The sequence below is a fragment of the Phycodurus eques genome, chromosome 19, assembly GCF_024500275.1.
Source record: "Phycodurus eques isolate BA_2022a chromosome 19, UOR_Pequ_1.1, whole genome shotgun sequence".
NCBI lineage: Eukaryota > Metazoa > Chordata > Actinopteri > Syngnathiformes > Syngnathidae > Phycodurus > Phycodurus eques.
In genome coordinates, this window is record NC_084543.1 from 8,355,313 (window position 1) to 8,374,953 (window position 19,641).

General features: G+C 42.2%; 3 protein-coding genes across 9 annotated transcripts; 2 read left to right on the forward strand and 1 right to left on the reverse strand.

Moving 5' to 3' along the window:
* Positions 1-284: 284 nt before the first annotated feature.
* Positions 285-7,154, forward strand: si:dkey-21c1.4 (uncharacterized protein C17orf80 homolog). 5 transcript variants are annotated; one of them, XR_009770394.1, is made up of 7 exons: positions 285-589; positions 1,490-2,284; positions 3,124-3,222; positions 3,320-3,436; positions 3,524-3,560; positions 6,358-6,423; positions 6,531-7,154. XR_009770394.1 is itself a non-coding variant. In XM_061705808.1 (6 exons), exons 1-5 carry the CDS (start codon positions 580-582, stop codon positions 3,550-3,552), a joined length of 1,050 nt encoding a protein of 349 aa, XP_061561792.1. In that variant the 5' UTR covers positions 285-579; the 3' UTR covers positions 3,553-3,560; positions 6,358-7,154. The 5 variants fall into 5 exon arrangements, 4 of the variants coding, with proteins under 4 accessions (XP_061561792.1, XP_061561794.1, XP_061561795.1 ...); XM_061705808.1 differs by having other exon boundaries at positions 6,358-7,154; XM_061705810.1 differs by lacking the exon at positions 6,358-6,423.
* On the reverse strand, positions 5,635-16,036 carry bicral (BICRA like chromatin remodeling complex associated protein). 3 transcript variants are annotated; one of them, XM_061705802.1, is made up of 10 exons: positions 15,762-16,036; positions 11,679-11,724; positions 11,498-11,546; positions 11,321-11,386; positions 9,669-10,808; positions 8,930-9,012; positions 8,404-8,549; positions 8,239-8,333; positions 6,785-6,887; positions 5,635-6,716 (listed from the first exon to the last, which is right to left on the reverse strand). In XM_061705802.1, the coding sequence occupies exons 2-10, from the start codon at positions 11,717-11,719 to the stop codon at positions 6,346-6,348; spliced, it is 2,094 nt and encodes a 697-aa protein (XP_061561786.1). In that variant the 5' UTR covers positions 11,720-11,724; positions 15,762-16,036; the 3' UTR covers positions 5,635-6,345. The 3 variants fall into 3 exon arrangements, with proteins under 3 accessions (XP_061561786.1, XP_061561785.1, XP_061561784.1); XM_061705801.1 differs by lacking the exon at positions 15,762-16,036 and adding an exon at positions 14,047-15,751 and having other exon boundaries at positions 11,679-13,956; XM_061705800.1 differs by lacking the exon at positions 15,762-16,036 and adding an exon at positions 13,892-15,751.
* Positions 16,037-18,230: 2,194 nt separating this feature from the next.
* Positions 18,231-19,422, forward strand: tbcc (tubulin folding cofactor C). Its single transcript, XM_061706347.1, has one exon. The coding sequence runs from the start codon at positions 18,257-18,259 to the stop codon at positions 19,283-19,285; it is 1,029 nt and encodes a 342-aa protein (XP_061562331.1). The 5' UTR covers positions 18,231-18,256; the 3' UTR covers positions 19,286-19,422.
* The last annotated feature ends 219 nt before the right edge of the window (positions 19,423-19,641 follow it).

A 19,641-nucleotide genomic window follows, 5' to 3' on the forward strand; every position in this document is an offset into this window, starting at 1 on the left:
TCTTTTTGGGGAAATTATTTCCCTGTGTCAACTGTCATGCCACTCAAACTTTATCAATAAAACACACTTTTCTAAAGAAACGTTACCATTATGTGATTGCAAATTTTTCTCGCCCTATTTCACATTTAGTTTAAACACTAGTCAGTACCTCTTTTTTGCTTTGGAATATTTCGCTTTCTGTTTCGTTGGGATTATTATTTATTTATTTATTTTAACCACAAACCGGAAATGAGCGTGAGTAAGTACATCGGCATCGCAGCTTGTTGTAACAATACGCCTCTAAATTAAATTAATTGAATTACATTTAATACGATCATCTCCAGTCCCTTTCATGCGCGCATTATAAGCCAAACCACATTTTGTACTAATTTTACCCATTTCATTCCGGCTTCGGACTGGCCACCAAAGTGTAACCAGGGGTCCTTGCTACACTCGCCTGTCACAACATGACCGTTAAAGCCAGTCGGTGTTGAGAGCAATTAGTAACTTCTAAACTAAGATACGTTTAATTCCCGATTATAAAATGTTATAAGTTAACTTTTATAAATTATTTTCTTTTTTCCCTTTGGCACGTGCGAAATGGCCCCCGGTAAGTTTCGAATACGACTGTCACGACGTGACAAACTACCTACTAATGATAGTAATACTTACTTTAGTAGCTACTACCAATAATAAATCATTATTTGTAGTAGTAGTTTAGGTAATATTCATTGTAATAATACATTTTATTTATGTAAACCAAGGACGTTTACCAATTTTTGGGGCTTTGTGTGTGTGTGTGTGTGTGTCTGTCTGTCTGTCTGTGTCCATGTTACTAAATATGTGCTTCGGACAATTCCAAAGTTGTGCGGCAGCTTCCGGGCAGGGATGTTGAGATGACAGAGGTCGGTGATGTATGGTTTAGAAGTCATTAGGAGAAGTTCAGCGACTATCTGGAACTTGATTAGGAGCCAGTGAAAGGTGCACGAGGGTGGAGGTGATGTGCTGCCATTGGGGGCGAGAACACTTGGCAGTGGAGTTCTGGACATACTGGCAGTAGAGTAGCCCAAAATTGAATTTGAACAGGACTCTGTTGCAGTAGCCTAGAGTAGGCAATGTTTTTAAGGTGGAAAAAGGCTGACTTGATAATGGATTGGATCACTCTTAATATTTTACTTAGAGGCACCGCTGAAATTATGCTTTTATCGTGCTTTTTTTTTTTTTTTTGCTTGTGACAAAAACAAAACATACAGCAAGTAGCTAAAGCACATTTTATTTTAGTCTTATTAAAAAATATATTTTTTCCCCTCAAAATTCTACAAAAATTGAAAGCACTGTGAATACTTTCTGGATGCACCGTACAGTAGTAGGGAAGTATTGTAATTTTGAAAGGTGCCCCCTGAGGGTAATTGCTACTAATTTCAACATATGACAGCAGCACGTGTAACTCTCAACATACGGTGTCTAAAAATTCCATTCCAATCATATTCTTTTCCTGTTCCAACTACAGAGGTGTGTCCATTCTGTGGGAATTCCTACAAGAGGTTAAAGAGCCACCTGCCCCATTGCAAGGCAGCCAAGCCCCCTTTGAGTCAACGTGGGCCTGCTGCGTCTACGCCATCCGGTCAGCTAGAAGCAAACTCGTCTAAAACGAAGGAGAGGAAGACGCTGCCGCTCAATAAGATGTCTCCAGAGGTGCCTGGGAAGAGTGGAAATACTTCACCTCTGTCTACGTCTAAACCCAAAAAGAAGGACATCCGCGCCTCAATAGAGGCAGCCAAGTCCAGCCAGATTCCAACAGGATTGAATACAGTACCAGAAAGTCTGGCCACAAGCACACAGTCCAAATCCAAAGCCGTGTTACCCACGGAGTCCCCAAAACCCCAAAATGCCTATAAAAAGAAACAAATCAAATCCACAGAAAAAGAAATAGTGGCCATAGGGAAGGAGATACCCAGGATTACGCTCCAGCACGTTGGAAGCACATTAGGCTGGGCCAAGACCAGCAGGCCTGCCATCCAGATTAAAACCACACAAAAAAACACTAAACCTAGTCCAGATTTAAGTCCAGCTAGTACGAGCGTCATTTTACAACCAAAAGAGTCACCATTTCTGCTTAAAGATGATTCCTGTGGGTATAAAGCGACCTCCCATAAGCCTCTGCCTGTGTCCGACCTCCAAACATCCAAAGAGGGTCTGCACCGGACAGAGCTCCCCTCTGTGTCGCCGGGACGTTTTTTCGACCCCCAGTCCAGGGGCGCAGACGCATTCACATCAATGGAGATGCGGAAAGACGACTCCTCAGGTTAATATTCGGCAGTACGGTCCAAAGTTAAATCAATATATTAAATTGCCCAGAAAATGTTATAAATGTAAAATATAACTTAAATTAATATTGAATTTTTAAATTGAAAACAAATTAATCTTTGAAGTGCTTAAATCTGACCTAGGGTCAGTGTGGACCCTGTTAGAGGACCATCCTCAAATGCAATTTGATTTTCATTTATATATTTACTTTGAAATGCAGGAGACAAGACAAAGGACACTAATTATTTTATTGAATTGCCCATTCATTGCTATAGTGAAATGCAATTAAATGTTTTGTTTACCTAGTTATTTGCACAGTAATTATTTAAAATTTCTTTACCATACAAATAATTGTTCTAAACATTATTTTGCTTCCTTATTGTATTATTTGATTTTTATATTTATAAATGCAAAATATAATTTAAAGTGTTTTTCATTATTATGGGTTCTATACACTATTTGATTATTTTTTAAATTAAAATTAATCACTTTAGGCAAAATATAATAGTAAAATATGCATTTTATTATTCTATAGTCCTGGACATTGTTTAATAGATTAAATACAAATGTCCCATTCTTATAGATTTTATAAAAATCAAAGTGAAATATAAGTGCTATATATTATTTGATCATACAGTATATGGAAATACATTTTATTTTGGTAATTCAGTTTTTTTATTTTATTTATAAAACTGCTTCAATTTGGCTCAGGATCCGGTGTATGGAGCCTCTTGAAAGGGACTGTCCAGAAATGTTCCAACTTCCCATGGTCTCGTAACATTTGGGTCAAAAGCGTACCACATCCTCATTGTCGGCGTTTCTTATTTTACTGTGCAGGGCGGACCCTGGGTCAGGTGACATTACGGGAGCTTCCCGAGTGGCTGGCCTGCAGGACGCCGCGTCGCCCAGGAGACGCAGTGGAAATGATGCATAGAGGTGAATACAAAAGATGACAACATATTCTATATAGCCACATCATTAGGTACCCCTGCTCATTGGTCTGTTAAAACCGTGCACTGTGCCTCCCGTACAGGCTGGCAGTGGTACTACAGGAAGTATATCGACGTGAGGAAAGGCGGTGTGGGCGGCCTTGGCATGCTGCTGGCCGGATACTGTGTGCTTAGCTACGTCTGGTCTTACCCTCGTCTTAGTAAGTAATGTAAACGTATAAACACACGTGGCTTTAACGTGTCAAGATTTAGGAGGAAAGTGCTTAAATTTTTTGTTTGTTTTTTAGAGCATGATCGCTGGAGGAAGTACCATTAAGATCAGAGGTAGATGAAAAATTCCCATGCACAAATACAAACACCAACTAGAAATAATTGATTAAAAAAATAAAAAATGTGGCTTGGTCACCCAATGTCGGTTTCATGTAATTAATTTGATCGCCCCTCTCACCAGTTATTTACAAATCATTGCCAATTTGAACAGTCGGAAAAGGTTGTTTGTCATTTTATTAGTCTCAGCCATCTGGGCAGTTCCTCAGGGCTCCACTCGGCGTTACTGTTGAGTTGTGTGCTCAAACGTGGGGCTGTTTGTCATGCATCACGTGAGCTGGCTTTGTAAGAGGATTAAAAGGGAAAAGGCACGTTTTTTAGATAGATAAAATCTTCGAACCCAGATGTAGCACTGGTGCATATATCCAGACCCGTCTCTTGAGGTTGATCCCCCGCCGCAGCTTGTCATTATGCATGCTTAAACAGAATAGCAATGGAGACTCGGGTGCTTTATTTGTATTCAAAATGAATTTATTGTTGCTGCTGTGGGCAACACAACAATGAACAAGTGACACCAACATAATCCAAAATAATTGCCATTTTCTTTTTGTTTTACATTCTTTTTTTTCCTTCTTCCATACAAAAATTATAAATATTTTTTGGTTTTGTTTGTTTATAGAAAATGACAAACTATACAGATTAAGTTTGACAATATGGGTAGAAAGCGGAACAAGTAGCATGGGGCCCGCATACTGATGACAACAAAATGGCAAGGCGTGGCTTAAGAAAAACTTCTTGCTTTAAAACCAGACATTTTTTTGTCAAATGCACAGCTGTGGCTAGACGAACTATCTGTCCATCTATTTTCTATAGTGCTTGACCTCATTAGGGTCACAAGTGAGCTTGAGCCTGACTTTGACGCAAGAGGCAGAGTAAACCCTGGACTTGTCACCAGCCAATCGCAGGGCACATAGAGATAAACAACCACTCACACCTAATGGCAATTTTGAGTCTTCCATGAACCTAAAATGCATGATTTGGGAATGTGGGAGGAACCCAGAATATGTGGAGAACATGCAAACTCTGAGATTCGAATCCCAAACCTAAGAGCTGTGAGGCAGATGTGCGAATGCACTAATGGTTGTAAAATAAACATTTTTAAAATGCCTTCAGTCTTCTGTTGAAGTTTATTAGCAGGTTTAAACTTGGGCAGAAATGTATTGGATTTAATTTATTCAGTCACATAAAATGTAGTTTTAGTGCTATGTGATGTCAACAAAAGATGCTTTTTTTTTTTTTGGTTGTGCTGCTGAGGGGTGGGGGGGAGCAGACAAGACAAAGCGTACAATCATTGAACCTTCCATCTTAAAACCAAAGTAAATAAAAACAGTGATTTAAGAAAAATGAACAAAGTAACTTCCTCAATCTGAGGATTAATCTCTCCCTAGCGCAAACACATTGAAATGATAGGCAAGTTTGCGTGTTTGGCGTGTAGGGGCTCGCGTACCTTTAAGGTACAAAAGAAAGGGAAAACAGCCGAAGAAAATGCCAAACAAAAATGAGCGGCTATGGCATGTTGGCTTACGTGCCACTTGTGTGCAGTCCGATGAAAACGGCTTTTAGTGCAATTCGTCAAGGAAATGTAGGATTCTTCATGTAAACCCTTTGAAATAAAAGCCGGAGGCACGGAGTTGCCATAGTGAGCAAACTGGCCATGAAATAAACACTATGGATCCTTTCAATTGCACACATTCCCACAGCGTCGTAGGTGATTAGAAGTGCCTGTCTCCAGAGTACAGGGGTCCTCAGTTTACGCGACATACGACATTTCCAGGTTGCGACCGGCGTAAGAATACGTGGTAACGCAGCACAAGAAGGCCTCCTCAATTAGTGCTGTACTTACTGTTTTCCATTGTTTTGTTTTAGATTTATGGTCTAGAAGTGTCTTTCATACAAATATTTACTGTAATTACGACATTTTGAGGTTATGTACAGCGCAAAATGAACTAGTTTGTGTAGCAGCGTAATACAGCATTACGTGGCACAATAAGGCATGCTCAGTTAGCGCCGTACTTAGGATTTGTCATTGGATTGTTTTACATTAATGGCCTAGGTTTTTTTTCCAAGCAAATATTGACATAATTATGAAATTTTGAGTTTCCGAATGGCGTATAATTAACTAGTTTGCGCAGCAGTGTTAGACTAGGTTGCCACGCAGCACAAGACAAGCTCAGTAACCACCGTACTTACTGTATTTCATTGAATGTTTTGTATTCATGACCTAAAAGTGCTTTTCAAACAAATATCTACTGTAATTATGACATTTTGAGGTTACATGCATCACAAAATGTCGTAGTTTGCACAGCAGCGTAACAATATGGCGACACATGGCACAATAAGGCACGCTCGTTTTTCTCGTTTTATATTTCTAGCCGAGGTGTTTTTCGCACAATTATTGACTGTAATTATGACATTTTGAGGTTTTGAATAGCATGTAATGAACAAGTTTGCACAGCGGCACAAGAATACGGCGTCGAGCGGCACATTAAGGCACTCATTTAGATCCGTACTTAAGTGTTTTTAATTGTAACGTTTATTATTTATGACCAAGAAGTGTTTTTCTTTTAAATATTTACTGTAACTATGTCTTTACTAATATGTAGTGTAGTTTAGTGAGAAAACTCTGCGTTTCAACTTGTGTTCAAATTCAGGTTACCCAAGACTGAAACTCCCGTCGTAAACCGAGGACCCCCTGTATCTGCTCAAATAAAACAAAGATAGTGCTACATAAAGAGCAGAACAAACTTCACTAATGAACGACAACAGAATTCCATGCGGTTTGTTAACATTCTAGGATGCTGTTAACGGCCGCCTCCAGAGCCGAGTCCGGGTCCAGCTGCGGGGGCGACGCTGTCTGATGGTGCGTGTGCCCCCCTTCTGTTGTTGCAAAAGATGAGTGGTTACCTTCCTGCCCTGAGCGCTGCTGCTGGGATCGCTTCAGTTCCAGGACACTCTTGTTCTCCACAGGTGAAGCTTGGAGTCTGTCGCCACCGCCTCGTCCTCCTGGGTCGCCAAAGCCAGGCTGGGATTTTGTCCTGTATGCCGGCTTCTCCGTGTCTGTGGTGGTGGGCGGCGGCGGTGGTGGTGGAGAGGGGATGGGATCTTGGAAACGTTTGGATTTCAGCCCGCAGCAGAAGTCATCCAAGAAAGTGTCTGGGAGAACAGAGCAGACAGTGAGACCTAAAATGGATTCACAACACATGGAAGTGGACAATTGCTACCTGGATCCACGAGGAGCATGCGCTTGTCTTGCGTCAGGCAGCTGCGCTCCTCTTGGTTGAAGGTCCTATCGATCATCACCATCTCTGACGAAGGACTGGAATGCTGCCCGCAGGGAAGTGGCACATTTTTTTTATGGCAGCCAAATGTGATAACAATAAGAAGGTTTCAACAGTCGCAAAAGAGTCGACGTTAAATCACAAATCCAAGCTGTTTCATCTGTGATGTAAAAATGTTATAAATTTTTACATCACAGATGAAACAGCTTCCATAAAATACATTGATATTGACAAGTCACAAGCTGATAAAAACAACAGAAATGTTATAATAAAAATAAAATGCATCCATGTGTAAAAATAAACAGCTGAGATAATGTGGTTATACAAAATTTGTGATGTTTTTCATTCAGAAAATGACATGCTAGGAAGACAAATTTAAGTATTAAGTAATACAAAATGTTCATCTCCAACAAGAGCAGGTAGCTAATTTTTTTCCTTAAAAACAGAAATGTAAAAAAAAAACGTTTTTTTAAATTATGCCAGGGACAATATGCTCAATAGAGAGGACACATTTATATTTATTTATTTATATATTATTTATACATTAATAAGATGGGCTCTCCATGCCATTAAAACGAATCTCCACAACAAAAAAATAAATGTTTATTTTTTGGTTATTAATCAGGACTTTTTTTTTTTTTTTATAAAAGAAGGTATTTCCAAAAAAACACAAAATGTAAAGAAACAATTTGTATATATTTTAAAATTAAATAATACATCCATCCATCCATTTTCTGAGCCGCTTCTCCTCACTAGGGTCGCAGGCGTGCTGGAGCCTATCCCAGCTATCGTTGGGCAGGAGGCGGGGTACACCCTGAACTGGTTGCCAGCCAATCGCAGGGCACATACAAACAAACAACCATTCGCACTCACATTAACACCTACGGGCAATTTAGAGTTGTCAATTAACCTACCATGCATGTTTTTGGGATGTGGGAGGAAACCGGAGTGCCCGGAGAAAACCCACACAGGCACGGGTGAGAACATGCAAACTCCACACAGGCAGGGCCGGGGATTGAACCCTGCTCCTCAGAGCTGTGAGGCAGACGCTCTAACCAGTCGTCCACCGTGCCGCCTTAAATAATACAAATAAACAAAATAATATTTAAGTACAAATTCAAATTAATTATACCTTTTCAGTAAAAAAAAATGACACCACCAAAGGCAGGTAAGCTTTAATGTTTATTTTATATATATATATATATATATATATATATATATATATATATATATAAATAAACCATGTTGTTTGGATACAAATGTTAAAAGATATATATATAATAACCGGGTGGAGACATTTGTCTGTACTGAATGAGAACATCTCGAGTTACATGGATAGCTAAAAAGGTTTCCATACAAATATGCCTTACAACATAAAAATGGCAAGCGCCGAATACCTCAGATTCAGCCAAAAGCAGTCGTCTGTATTTATTGATCATGGCCTGGGTCCTCATCAACACGTGCGCTGCAACTGACTCAAACTCCTCATCCACTGGCAATTACAAAGAAGAACATTAAAGATGTGATTAGCCTAAAATGGCAGAAAAAGAAAATCAAGGTACCCTGTGAGAACTCCTCCTGGCTGGGCGGCGTGCCTTGGAAGACGTGAAAGGGCAGGAGCCTTTGCAGCACATCACTGAACGACATGAACTGTCTCCGGTCGGGCGTGTCTACCCGTTCATGATGTTCCCTTAGCTGCTGTAAAACCCTAAAAAAAAAAAAAGAATTAGAAAACCTTGGCATTTTTTACTTGATTAATTACAGTCGTGCTGTTTATTTTGATTCTATTCTACTCTGCTAGGCGGCAGATATCATTGATTGGTGGATGGTGGAGTAATCGCATTGACTTTATAATGTACCTGAGCATACCGTTGATTTTTTTTTTTTTACATTTGTGTTTGTTCTTTCTAGTCGTGTTTATGTGTGGTCGGTATAATGAATAACCGGCGAGGAACGATTACACTAATCATGATGCGTACATTGAGCGTGTGCATGTGACCAAGCGTGTCTTGGACTTTTTGACTGGATTATTTCTAGTTCTGTTTATCTCTTCTATGTGAGGTGTCAAGGAGCGACGGCAGAACTCACATTCCTCCCTTAGTCAGCGGTGCGGGGGCGGGCCTCTTCTGTGCGTTGAGCTGCACTTGTTTAATGGCAGATCCTGAAGCATTCTGGGAAATCAGAAAGTGACCCATCATTGGAAAGAAGAGACTCTGTGTTTGGAATTCTTTACTCATTCCCTAGTCACGATATAGGGTTTCTGGATAGTGGATTATATACTGTAGTTCACACATGATCCATCCATTTTCCGTACCGCTTATCCTCACTAGGGTTGCGAGCCAACTGAACTGGTCGCCAGTCAATCGCAGGCCACATAAACAACCAACCATTCACACTCAAATTCACACCTACCATGCATGTTTTTGGGATGTGGGAGAAAACCCACGCAGGCACGGGGAGAACATGCAAATTCCACACAGGTGAGGGCGCATTTGACCCAGGTCCTCAGAACAGTTAGCAGATGTGCTAACCAGTCAGCCTGTGCACTCATCGGTCAAATGAAAATAAAAAAAATACCCCAGAAACAAACTATTTTTTTCTTCTTCATCAGCGCAATGCATCATGGGATATATTGCATCAATTGCGCCCTACTTTTCATAACGCATTGTGGAATACATTGAGGGCGCTACATAGGGGATAATTTATAGTCACTACATATTCGGACAACACTATAAAATGGCAAACTCACTACATAGTGCGTTATATAGCGGATAGTGAGTGATTCCTAACACAGCCAGAAGAAGCAACATTCCCATGTTACCCTCACCTGTCTGTGTTCTTGCGCTGGCGTCACCGTGCTGGGTAAAGGGGACAACGACGTACAGTTGGGCGTTTGCGTCACTAGGAGGCGCTGCACGGGGCTACCCGGGAGCTGCCCCTGGCTGACCAGCCCTAGCTGGCCGGGGGTGCACCCCGTGGGCGCTGCGCCCTTCCAAGTTTGCGTCGTACCGCCGCTCACCGCGCCCTGATTCAAAATGAGCTGCCCGTCTGCTTGAGCTGTAAATTTTTGCCCGGCGACAATCTGCACCGCGTTGTGGGCGGTGATCTGAGCAGCGGAGTCCGTGGGGGGGCCGTTGTGGATGGCCAAAGAAGTGGGCAGCAAGAACTGTCCCGCTTGTATGCTGGTTTGCGCCTGCTGCTGATCCACCACCAGCGAGCCATTGGCAGTGTACTGCGCTGTAGCACTGTTACCCACACTAGACAAGTTGGAGGCCGTGGGCTGGAGGCTGAAGACAGTCTGAGCTCCAGCTTGATGCGGTTTAGGCTGGATCGGCCTGACAAGAGCCTGTGTCCCTCCCGGACCTCTCTGGATGATGACATTCTGGAGGGGGATGTTCTTGAAGCCCACTTGGCCAAGATGCCCCTGGGTGGGGGCGAACACCTGCCCGCCCGGAGCCGGAGACCCCGCAGCGCTGACGGGGCCCGCCGGCCTCAGCACAATCTGAGGTGTTCTTTCCAGACCACTCAGGGTCATGACTCCGCTTCCCGCCCCGAACGAGCCCAGCACTTGAATGTGCTGCGTGGAGCCATTAGGCAGCGGCGACACACCCTGCAGGAACTGTCCGGTCGGTAACGCCGCCGTGGTAACCACACCCCCTCCGTAGCCCCCAGAGACCAGCTGGGAAGGGAAGGGTACGGGGGGCTGCACGAGGGTGGGTGCGGGCTGGGCGTCCAGCAAAGCCTCCTGTGCCAGTGTCTGCTCCGTGATGTCGGCCTCCAGGAGGGATTTCTGGAGGATGTCGAAGGGTTGGTCTTCGCCGAGGTCCACGCCGCCTCCGGGGGGGCTATTGGCTCCCAGCTGGTCCTCGATAAAGGAGTGGCTGCTGGAGAGCTGGAGGCCATCTCCTGCTGGATCCCCGCCAAACTCTGCCATTGTGGAGGAGCCATCTTTGATTCCAGCATTTGCCTAAACAAAGCATTTAGAGAATTGACGAATGATGGAAAGTGCTGTGGAATTTTGTTGTGTGTTACTTATTTTTAGTTGTTCTGTTCATTTCTATTTTGCACAGTGGAGGTTATGAAGGTACTGTAAATACTGAGAGGTGTGAGAGGGTAGAATTCTGGGGAAAATCAATTTACTCCATTTTGGAAATGAAGCTTGTAACCTGACAAAATGTGGATAAATTGAAGCACTGTGAAAACTTCCCGATGCACTCCAAATTGCACAATGGATATTTCTTTTTCATTTTAGTGGATAATCTCTAGTCATGTTTATTTCTATTGTACAAGGTCTCAGTTATATTGAATAAACATCAAGACGAGCAATTTAATTGATCATTTCTATTGTCAAAAGTGCCAGCTGTTACTAATAACTGGCAAGGACGATGGCAATAAAATTGTATGACATGTCTACATTCCTCTCCACATAGAGCAAACCACAATTTATTTTGAACCAGAGGTTCAAACCCGCATACTCACAGTATCACCAGCGAAGAAAGACGCATCTGAGCCGTACGCAGCATTGGCTACATCGTCCTCTTCAATCTGCATGAGAGAGAACACTGTAACGCTGACCTCAAAAAAATGGAAAGCTCCATTTAAACATGCCAAATGTTTATGGCAGTATATCTTTTTTTTTTTTTTAAAGCCACTCACAGACTTGCTGTTGTTGCCGTGGAGATAGTCATTCAATGCATCCACATCACTGAAAACAAAGTAACTGTGTCAAGGTCAAGGACCATAAACAGTAATTGAACAAAAATGGAAAAGGTCCCATGCTCATGTAACGCTATTATCAAATGCAAATGTTGGTTGTTTTTGGTTGTTGCTTATTTACCCTAAGATATCCAGAAGATGGCGATCGTCCTCATCGTCCATGACACCTCAAGATAAAGAATAAACCAGGTGAAATGTGTTTAAAAGTCACTTTAAAAGATTACTTCACTGCCATACACTCACTGGACACTTCATTATGTACAAGGTCTGCATTAATACTGCCTCTTCACATATAATAATGCTCAGTTTTATTGATAGTTTGTCATAGCAGCTGTAGTTTGCTAGTATTTCGGTTGCATGTTTTAGAGGTACAGTACTTCATTCTGTACTTAAGTGGATTGATCAGGTATCTGTACTTTTTTATTTTTCTGATGACTTTTTATTTTACTCCCTACATTTGCACACAGATGTACTTTCTACTCCCTTGTCAAAAGAGACTTGTTACTTATTTCAACCTCCACAGATGGCGACACAATGGAAAAAAGACGTAAATCCTAAAAGGTAATGAGATTATCTTGATAGATTTTAATTTTGGGGGTTTGTAAGGCGACATGGAGCAACATGAACCAGAGAGCATTAACGATGATGATGCAACAGTTATTCCCCATCCAGGGCCTTAATTAAGACAACTGTTGTCAGCTCCAAGGATGAATTGTTGAGAATGTTCTGTGTCTTGTACCAGCCTAAAAACCTCAAGCTTCTGGCATTAAAAAAAAAATCTAAAAAAATATGTCAAATCTGAAAAAATACAAGTAACCTGTATTTCTTTCAGTTATCATTAGCTAATTTAGGATTATTGTTAGTCAGTTCACAACATTAAAACATGTTCCCATAACATTGCTGACAACAAGCCTGAGCCAACACTAGCTAGCTAGAAATTACAAAAATTTTGCCACTTTATCTAAATAGAAATTGTATAAAATGTATACTAAAAACGCATGTTTACATTTGTAGATAAAGTCTGCACTTTTTTGTTTTTACTTAAGGAGTCTAATCAACACTTTCACCAGTCTTTTTACACAGTATCTGTATATATCAACTTTAGCACAAAGTGTGAGTACTTTTGCCGCTTCTGTAGAGATATAAGATGCTTATGATGACATGTAAAGTACTTCTTATGTAAAGTGGTTTGGCAAACTTACAGTGGGTACGGAAAGTATTCAGACCCCCTTCAATTTTTCACCTTTTCTTTTTCTTTAATCTTGTAGCCATTTGCTAAAATCATTTAAGTTCATATTTTTTTACACATCAATGTACACACAACACCCGATATTGATAGAAAAAAAAACTATTGTTGAAATTACGGCCAACAATTTCTATCTTGGTCTCATCAGACCAGAGAATCTTATTTCTCACGATCTTCAGGTGGGTTTTTGTCGCAAACTCCATGCGGGCTTTCATGTGTCTTGCACTGAGGAGAGGCTTCCATCGAGCGACTCTGCCATAAAGCCCCGACTGATGGAGGGCTGCAGTGATGGTTGACTTTCTCCCATCTCCCGACGGCACCTCTGGAGCTCAGTCACATTGCTCTTAGGGTTCTTCTTTACCTCTCTCACCAAGGCTCTGCTCCCCCAATTTCTCAGTTTGGCCGGACGGCCAGCTCTAGGACAGGTTCTGATCGTCCCAAACGTCTTCCATTTCAGGATTATGGAGGCCACTGTGCTCTTAGGAACCTTAAATGTAGCAGAATGTTTTTTTTAACCATGACCAGATCTGTGCCTTGCCACAATTCTGTCTCTGAGCTCTTCAGGCAGTTCCTTTGACCTCATGATTCTCATTTGCTCTGACATGCACTGTGAGCTGTAAGGTCTTATATAGACAGGGGTGTGCCTTTCCTAATCAAGTCCAATCAGTATAATCAAACACAGCTGGACTCCAATGAAGGTGTAGAACCATCTTAAGGGTGATCAGAAGAAACGGACAGCACCTGAGTTAAATATATGAGTGTCACAGCAAAGGGTCTGAATACTTATGGGTGTGTGATATTTCAGTTTTTCCTTTTTAATAAATAAGCAAAAATTTCAACAATTATGTTTTTTTTCTGTCAGTACGGGGTGCTGTGCGCACATTAATGAGGGGAAAAAATTACTTAAATGATTTTAACAAATGGCTGCAATACAACAAAGAGTGAAAATTTGAAGGGTGTCTGAAAACTTTCCATACCCACTGTATATACATATCTGGCACTATTTGAGTAAAGCCGAATTGAATGGGGAGCAGGGTTACCAAATGTTGTGCCCAATGTGTGTGTATTCATTACTTTGCGTCACTCACAGATTAGTATCGGGCCGCATGGATCCAGTCATGTAACACCCTAACGTTTCCAGTAACGAGATAGGCTGCGGGGAGGGAGGTGACGACATGACTGTGGTAATAAGTTAGGAGGCACACAGTACGGGAGAGCTAGAACGCCGATGCAAATGATTCACCAACGGAGTGCAGTATGGCCTTCATTCAGGCAACACGGCTGCCGTGACAGTAGTCCCACGAATCACTTTCCTGCCCCACACCAGTCACCTCACAGGGTGCGAATTGGCACTTATGTAGAAGCAACTGCACCATGCTCAAAATAACCTTGAAGGGCAGACATAATGGATATTTGGCTTTATGTCAGCCATCAAGTGTAGTGTGTTGTATAGCAAATAATCAAGGGGGAAAGCAACCAAGTATAAAAAGTGTTTTGAGTTTCTTTTGTATGTGTTTAGGAGCAACGTGGACAGTTTTTCAGCATTAGAAGGGAATGCTTATTGTCCATACTGCGAGTAATGAGAAGCTTAAGTGGCATTTTCTACACTGGACAAGCTAGAACAACAAAATGGCTGCTATCAAAGCCAGACAGTCGTTTTTTTTGTTTTTTTTTAGCGCTGCGCCAGCCACGTTCACCCTCCATCTTTGAACTACTCAGACCAACAACCATTGAGCTCAAAATGCTCTTCTTTGAGCGGTTTTCCGAGAAAAACAAATAAAAAACAGCGTGAGAAGTGAAAATATCACAGAGAATCGTCATTGTTGGGGAATGGAGCTTTTACTTGTGGTAAATATATATATATCGTTGGGCAGCCATTATGTTGTTTAAAACACCACAACAAATACAAAATATATACATATAACACAACAAGGCCACAATATTTCAAAAGACGCTCATTTATATTTGAATTGGTTAAAAAGGCAAACGTGAAGACGAAAAGGAACTAGTTTGGAATGGCGTCGTAGCTAAAGAACTGTGAAATGGCGTCGTATAAAAGAACGAACGTGTAGAATGGCCTAAAAATGCATTTAAGCCAAACCATAAGGAAAAAGAAAATTTAAATAATCGCCGTTAGGTACCACCGACAAAAATCTAGCTTCGGTGCCAATCAAGTGCCGGACAAAGCTCGAATTGCTTTTCAAAGCAAATCTGCCCTCGTTGGTACGCCATGTCACACGTCCGCGTTGCAAAAACCGTTTCAAAAAGAAGCCTAGAAAATCGGCTCAATTTGCGGCCTGTAAGCTTTTATTTCCAAAAATAGCCCCGAATCGACACATTCGCAGTCCGGGGGCCGGTCGACGTGGTTGCCTTGATGCGTTTTGGGCAAGGCTTTCGCACTCGTCCCGAGCGGCCAAAACGTCACATTTCCCCCGAAGCCAAGGCTGTGCCGGCGGGTGTAGTCGCTCTTGAACGCGGTCCTCGTCCTCCTCGGTTTCGTTCGCTCCGGAGACCGTTTGACGGCAAAACGAGCGGCTTTTCGGTTAGCTAGCCCGCACTGGTGTCGTCGACGCCCTCCCCATTTGAAAGCGCTATTCGACGGAAAAACTCATCTATAAATATTTATCCCGATTTGCATAACATAAAGACTTGCGGAGGCAACCCCTTTTTTTTCTTACTCCCTTCTCCAGTCCACTTGAAACCCAATATCTCCATTTGGCCAACTTTTAATTCGCTCGCCCCCTCCTTCTCCTCCTCCTCCTTCTTCTTCTCCCTCTCTCCCACCACTCGTGTTATTTCGCCTCACTACTGTCTCCCCACACTGTGCTGCCTCGGCTCCATTTTCAAAGTAGTCTCCCTAACCCTCCCCGAAGGAGGAACAGGGAAGGAGGCCGTGTGTGTTTTTTCCCTTGCAATTTTTATCCCAAAATGATAATACACTCAAAGGGGGGAACTCACCGTCATGAAAAAGCAGTGCCTTGTCAACGGGGTTTCCTCGCCATGGCTGCACGGGCTGTGGGGGCTAGCGCGCGCGCCGCTGGAAGAGCAAGTTCAAGGAGGGCACAGCAGCACCAGCAGGCCCCCCTCCCCCCAACCCGCACGACGCCCCTGCTTGTGCCATAATAAAAGTTGACATGATGGGGGATTTGGTCAAATAAAAATTAAAAAAATACATTCATTAATGCATATTGAAAATGACGCCGTCTCGCAATTAGTGAACTTTCCCCAACAGTAGAAGGCGGGCCTGTGATGCGTGACGTCACACATGACAAGCGACTCTTATAAAGGTGTGGCTAAAGTTACCTGGGACTAGTGCTCGTCTTTTATACACAGGACAAAAAGTTTGACACATAATATTTCATCATTCTTTTTTTCCTGTCCATTCGCCAATGTGCACACAAACCCCCTGCCGGCCAAAACCTTGATTGTCGTTTGAATTACACTAGTATCACCATGAAAAGGAAAAAAAAAAAGCATAGCTCTCCACGTACACTGGTGCCTTGAGATATGAGTTAATTCGTGCCGTGGTCACGCTCATAACTCAAGACACTCGTATCTTGAATTATCGTTCCTCATTGAAATGAATGGAAATAACATTAATCCATTCTACCCCCCGCCCCAAAAAAAACAACAAAAAGGTTTTAAATGTGTTTTTTTAATGAGGCAAATAACATTCTAAAATATACTTTATTAAAACATACAGTACTGACATATTGAAATAGGATGTGAAGAAATTCAACCGTTTTTGCCACATCTTTTGCTGAAATTTATATTGTGCTGCGCTTTCTGGTGTGTGCGCCTCGGCCACCTCGGTGTAGTATATAGACAAATCATTATAGTATTAGTCATTCTTCGCAGAGGATAAAGAATAAAAATCAAGCCCATAAACATTGGGACATGGACATAATTCTCGTATGTTTGGTATAAACACCACCACCATGGATATGAAATGAAATGAACGAGATGACTGCTTTTGCTTTAATTTGAGGATATTTACATCTAAATAAAGCAAACGACGTAGAAATTCCAATGGTTTTTCTACTGTATATGCATGTTTAAGGTTTAAGGGAATTACAACAGTTTGTGTATATGCAGTTAAAGCACATCTTGTTCATTTCATTTCAAATCCATTGTGGTGGAGTTTAGAGCCAAAAAGATGAGAATTGCCTATGTCCAAATATCAGTGAACCTGACTATGCCTGCGAGTATTGTTATATTATATGCTTATATGTGTTGCTCCACTGTTTGTACTCAAATATCCGTTGCTTCAACGTTTACAACACTGCAACGCTGATGCTGTTTGTTAGCCCATCAATAGCATTTCCAATTATGTGTTTGCATTAAACTAGCAGACATTTTCTTGAATAAACTCATGGACTTTAAGGCATAGTTATGTGGTTGTTTTAAATACACAAAGTGTAACATCAACATTATGCACAATTTGAACAATATCAATGCACTTATATATTGGAAAAGAAAACTACTTAAATGATGACTCCATTACAATGTTTTGCAAATCATACTTAAATGTTTAAAAAAAAAAAAAGATTAAATAAAAATGTATTGAATTGTATCTAAAAGTTAAATACAACACTTTGAGAATCACTGACCTATACAGTATTTGTGATGGCCATGTGTTTATTTACAGTGTCTGCATGGGAATAATCACTGAAATAAAAACCACAATTGGATCTTGTGTGGTTCATTGGCCTACTCTGTTTATGATGAAGTGTGTGGGTTATTCTAATGTATGAAATAAACAAATCCAATAGGACATGCGATGTTGATGTTAAAACTGTTAGTGTTTACAAAAGATCAGACATTGACTAGTGCTCATCTTTCATACACAGGACAACAAGTTTACTTTCATATACATTAACTTGAGGACAAGCACTATGGAAAAATTATTATTTTATCATTTGTAGTGACAATACATAATTTCAGTTAGCATCCAGACACGGAAAACAAACCACGGATCAAATACATCTATCCATCCATCCATTTTCTGTACTGCTTATCCTCACTATAATGGGTCCCACATATATTTAAAAAAATAATAATAATAAACTTTGGTTAGGGTTTCTCCTTCTGAAGATCCTTACACGCCTCCATTTTGTCCTAGTCAAAGAGCACTCGTCATGTTTGACATCAGATATTAAAGTTATGAAGAAACACGGTTGGTCATGGTTGTTGCTCAGCTTACAATACACGAGCATTGCTCTTCTAACGCACTTACGACAGGTTAAGGTAATTTTAACAAGTCTTTATACGTTTGGACTAAACATGAACACTTTCACAAATTGCTACAGACAGATAAAACGAAAACCTAATAGCAAAACGCCAGGTTAACGCTCACTGTTACCGTTGTAGTGTCGCCATCTGGAGCAGGGGGCGCTGGCTGCCATTAAAACAAACGCGAAGAAGAATCGCTGACGTCATCACCGAACCACAACATGGAAGCGGCTGATGAGTTGGGTCAGGTGGACAAGCCGGAGAGCTGTAAGGGCGCGTTTAAAATGAAGAAGCGGCTAGAAAAGCTTCACAAAGCGAGGCTGGAGGACGCGGAGCGTCGTAAAGAAGCCAAAGAAAACCACTCGGTTGCCAAGGAGAGCGTTGACTACTTCTTCAACACCTTCAACGGTGAGCGGGCGGCCGTCGAGGAGCTGCTATGCAGCTGCTTGGGCGCGGACGAAAAGGCGATGGCGCAGAGGCTGGAGGAGGCTGCGAGCAAAACGGTACAGTTGCAAAAGTTCCTCAACGACAGCATGGTTTTCCTGACCACCTACGACCAGCGGAAAGCCCAGGTGGCCCTCCAGAAGCTGCAGACGTGCCTCAACGAGACAAGAGAGCAGGCGTTGCCCAAGAAGAAGTTCGGCTTCCGGGGTCGCACGAAGGCGACCTCAGCCGCCACGGTGGAGGACTCCGTTGTCTCTCCACCCGCAGAACACAGCGCCGCACAAGTGGATGGAGATCCTGCTAGTGCACAGTGCGGTTTCTCTAACAAGAGCGACGTGGTCCTCATTAAGACGGCTGAGGAGATCAATAAAGAGGACGTGCTCTTGTCCCACCTGTCCAACTGCAAGGTGCGACTCTACGGCACACCGAGCACACTGCACCTGAAGCACATCGACCGCTGTGAGATCCTGTGCGGCCCAGTGTCCACCTCTGTGTTCGTGGACTGCTGTGAGAGCAGCACCCTGGCTATGGCCTGCCAGCAGCTGCGAACCCACAACACCCAAGACACCCGAGTCTACCTGCACGTCACCAGCCGTGCCATCGTGGAGGACTGTCGCGGCGTCAGTTTCGCGCCGTACTCCTGGTCCTATCCTAACCTGAAGGAGGACTTCCGCGCAGCCGGCTTGGACCCGGAGCGGAACAACTGGGACCAGGTGGACGACTTTAATTGGCTCGCCGCAGGGACGCCGTCGCCCAACTGGACGGTTATTCCCGAAGCAGACCGGAAGACCACATGGGACCCTTAGGATCCCTTCAGTGCCTTTAAATGACAAACTTTACCAAGATTCATTCAACTGTAAAACGTTGGTATGTGTGGAAAAAATTAAAAAAGCTCCTGTAATAAAAGTTGTCCTTGATTTATTTAATAAATGTTACCAACAAAGTGAAGACCGTAGCCTCAATTTCTTTTGGGCAGTTTTATATTTACTGTGCAACTGTTATTTCAACATATGCGAATTTGGTGGGTTTTAAAGTTGGTTTCTCGGTAACCTTATTTTAAAGTGAAACTTTCAGGGGATTTAGAGATATGACTCTTTAATTTACATTCATAATTAGAGGTACACCTGTGCATGTAAATTAGTCCAATACAGGTGCTTAAGAA

Bases quoted from the DNA above. Each gene is read 5' to 3' on its own strand.
- si:dkey-21c1.4 (XM_061705808.1), top strand. The intron at 2,285-3,123 runs GTTAATATTCGG...TTTACTGTGCAG, and splicing joins GCGGAAAGACGACTCCTCAG to GGCGGACCCTGGGTCAGGTG. The intron at 3,223-3,319 runs GTGAATACAAAA...CCTCCCGTACAG, and splicing joins AGTGGAAATGATGCATAGAG to GCTGGCAGTGGTACTACAGG.
- bicral (XM_061705802.1), bottom strand. From the start codon at position 11,719: ATGGACGATGAGGACGATCGCCATCTTCTGGATATCTTAGG. The intron at 10,809-11,320 runs GTGAGTATGCGG...TGCTTTGTTTAG, and splicing joins CTTTCTTCGCTGGTGATACT to GCAAATGCTGGAATCAAAGA. The intron at 8,550-8,929 runs GTGAGTTCTGCC...TTTTTTTTTTAG, and splicing joins CCGCTGACTAAGGGAGGAAT to GGTTTTACAGCAGCTAAGGG.
- tbcc (XM_061706347.1), top strand. From the start codon at position 18,257: ATGGAAGCGGCTGATGAGTTGGGTCAGGTGGACAAGCCGGAGAGCTGT.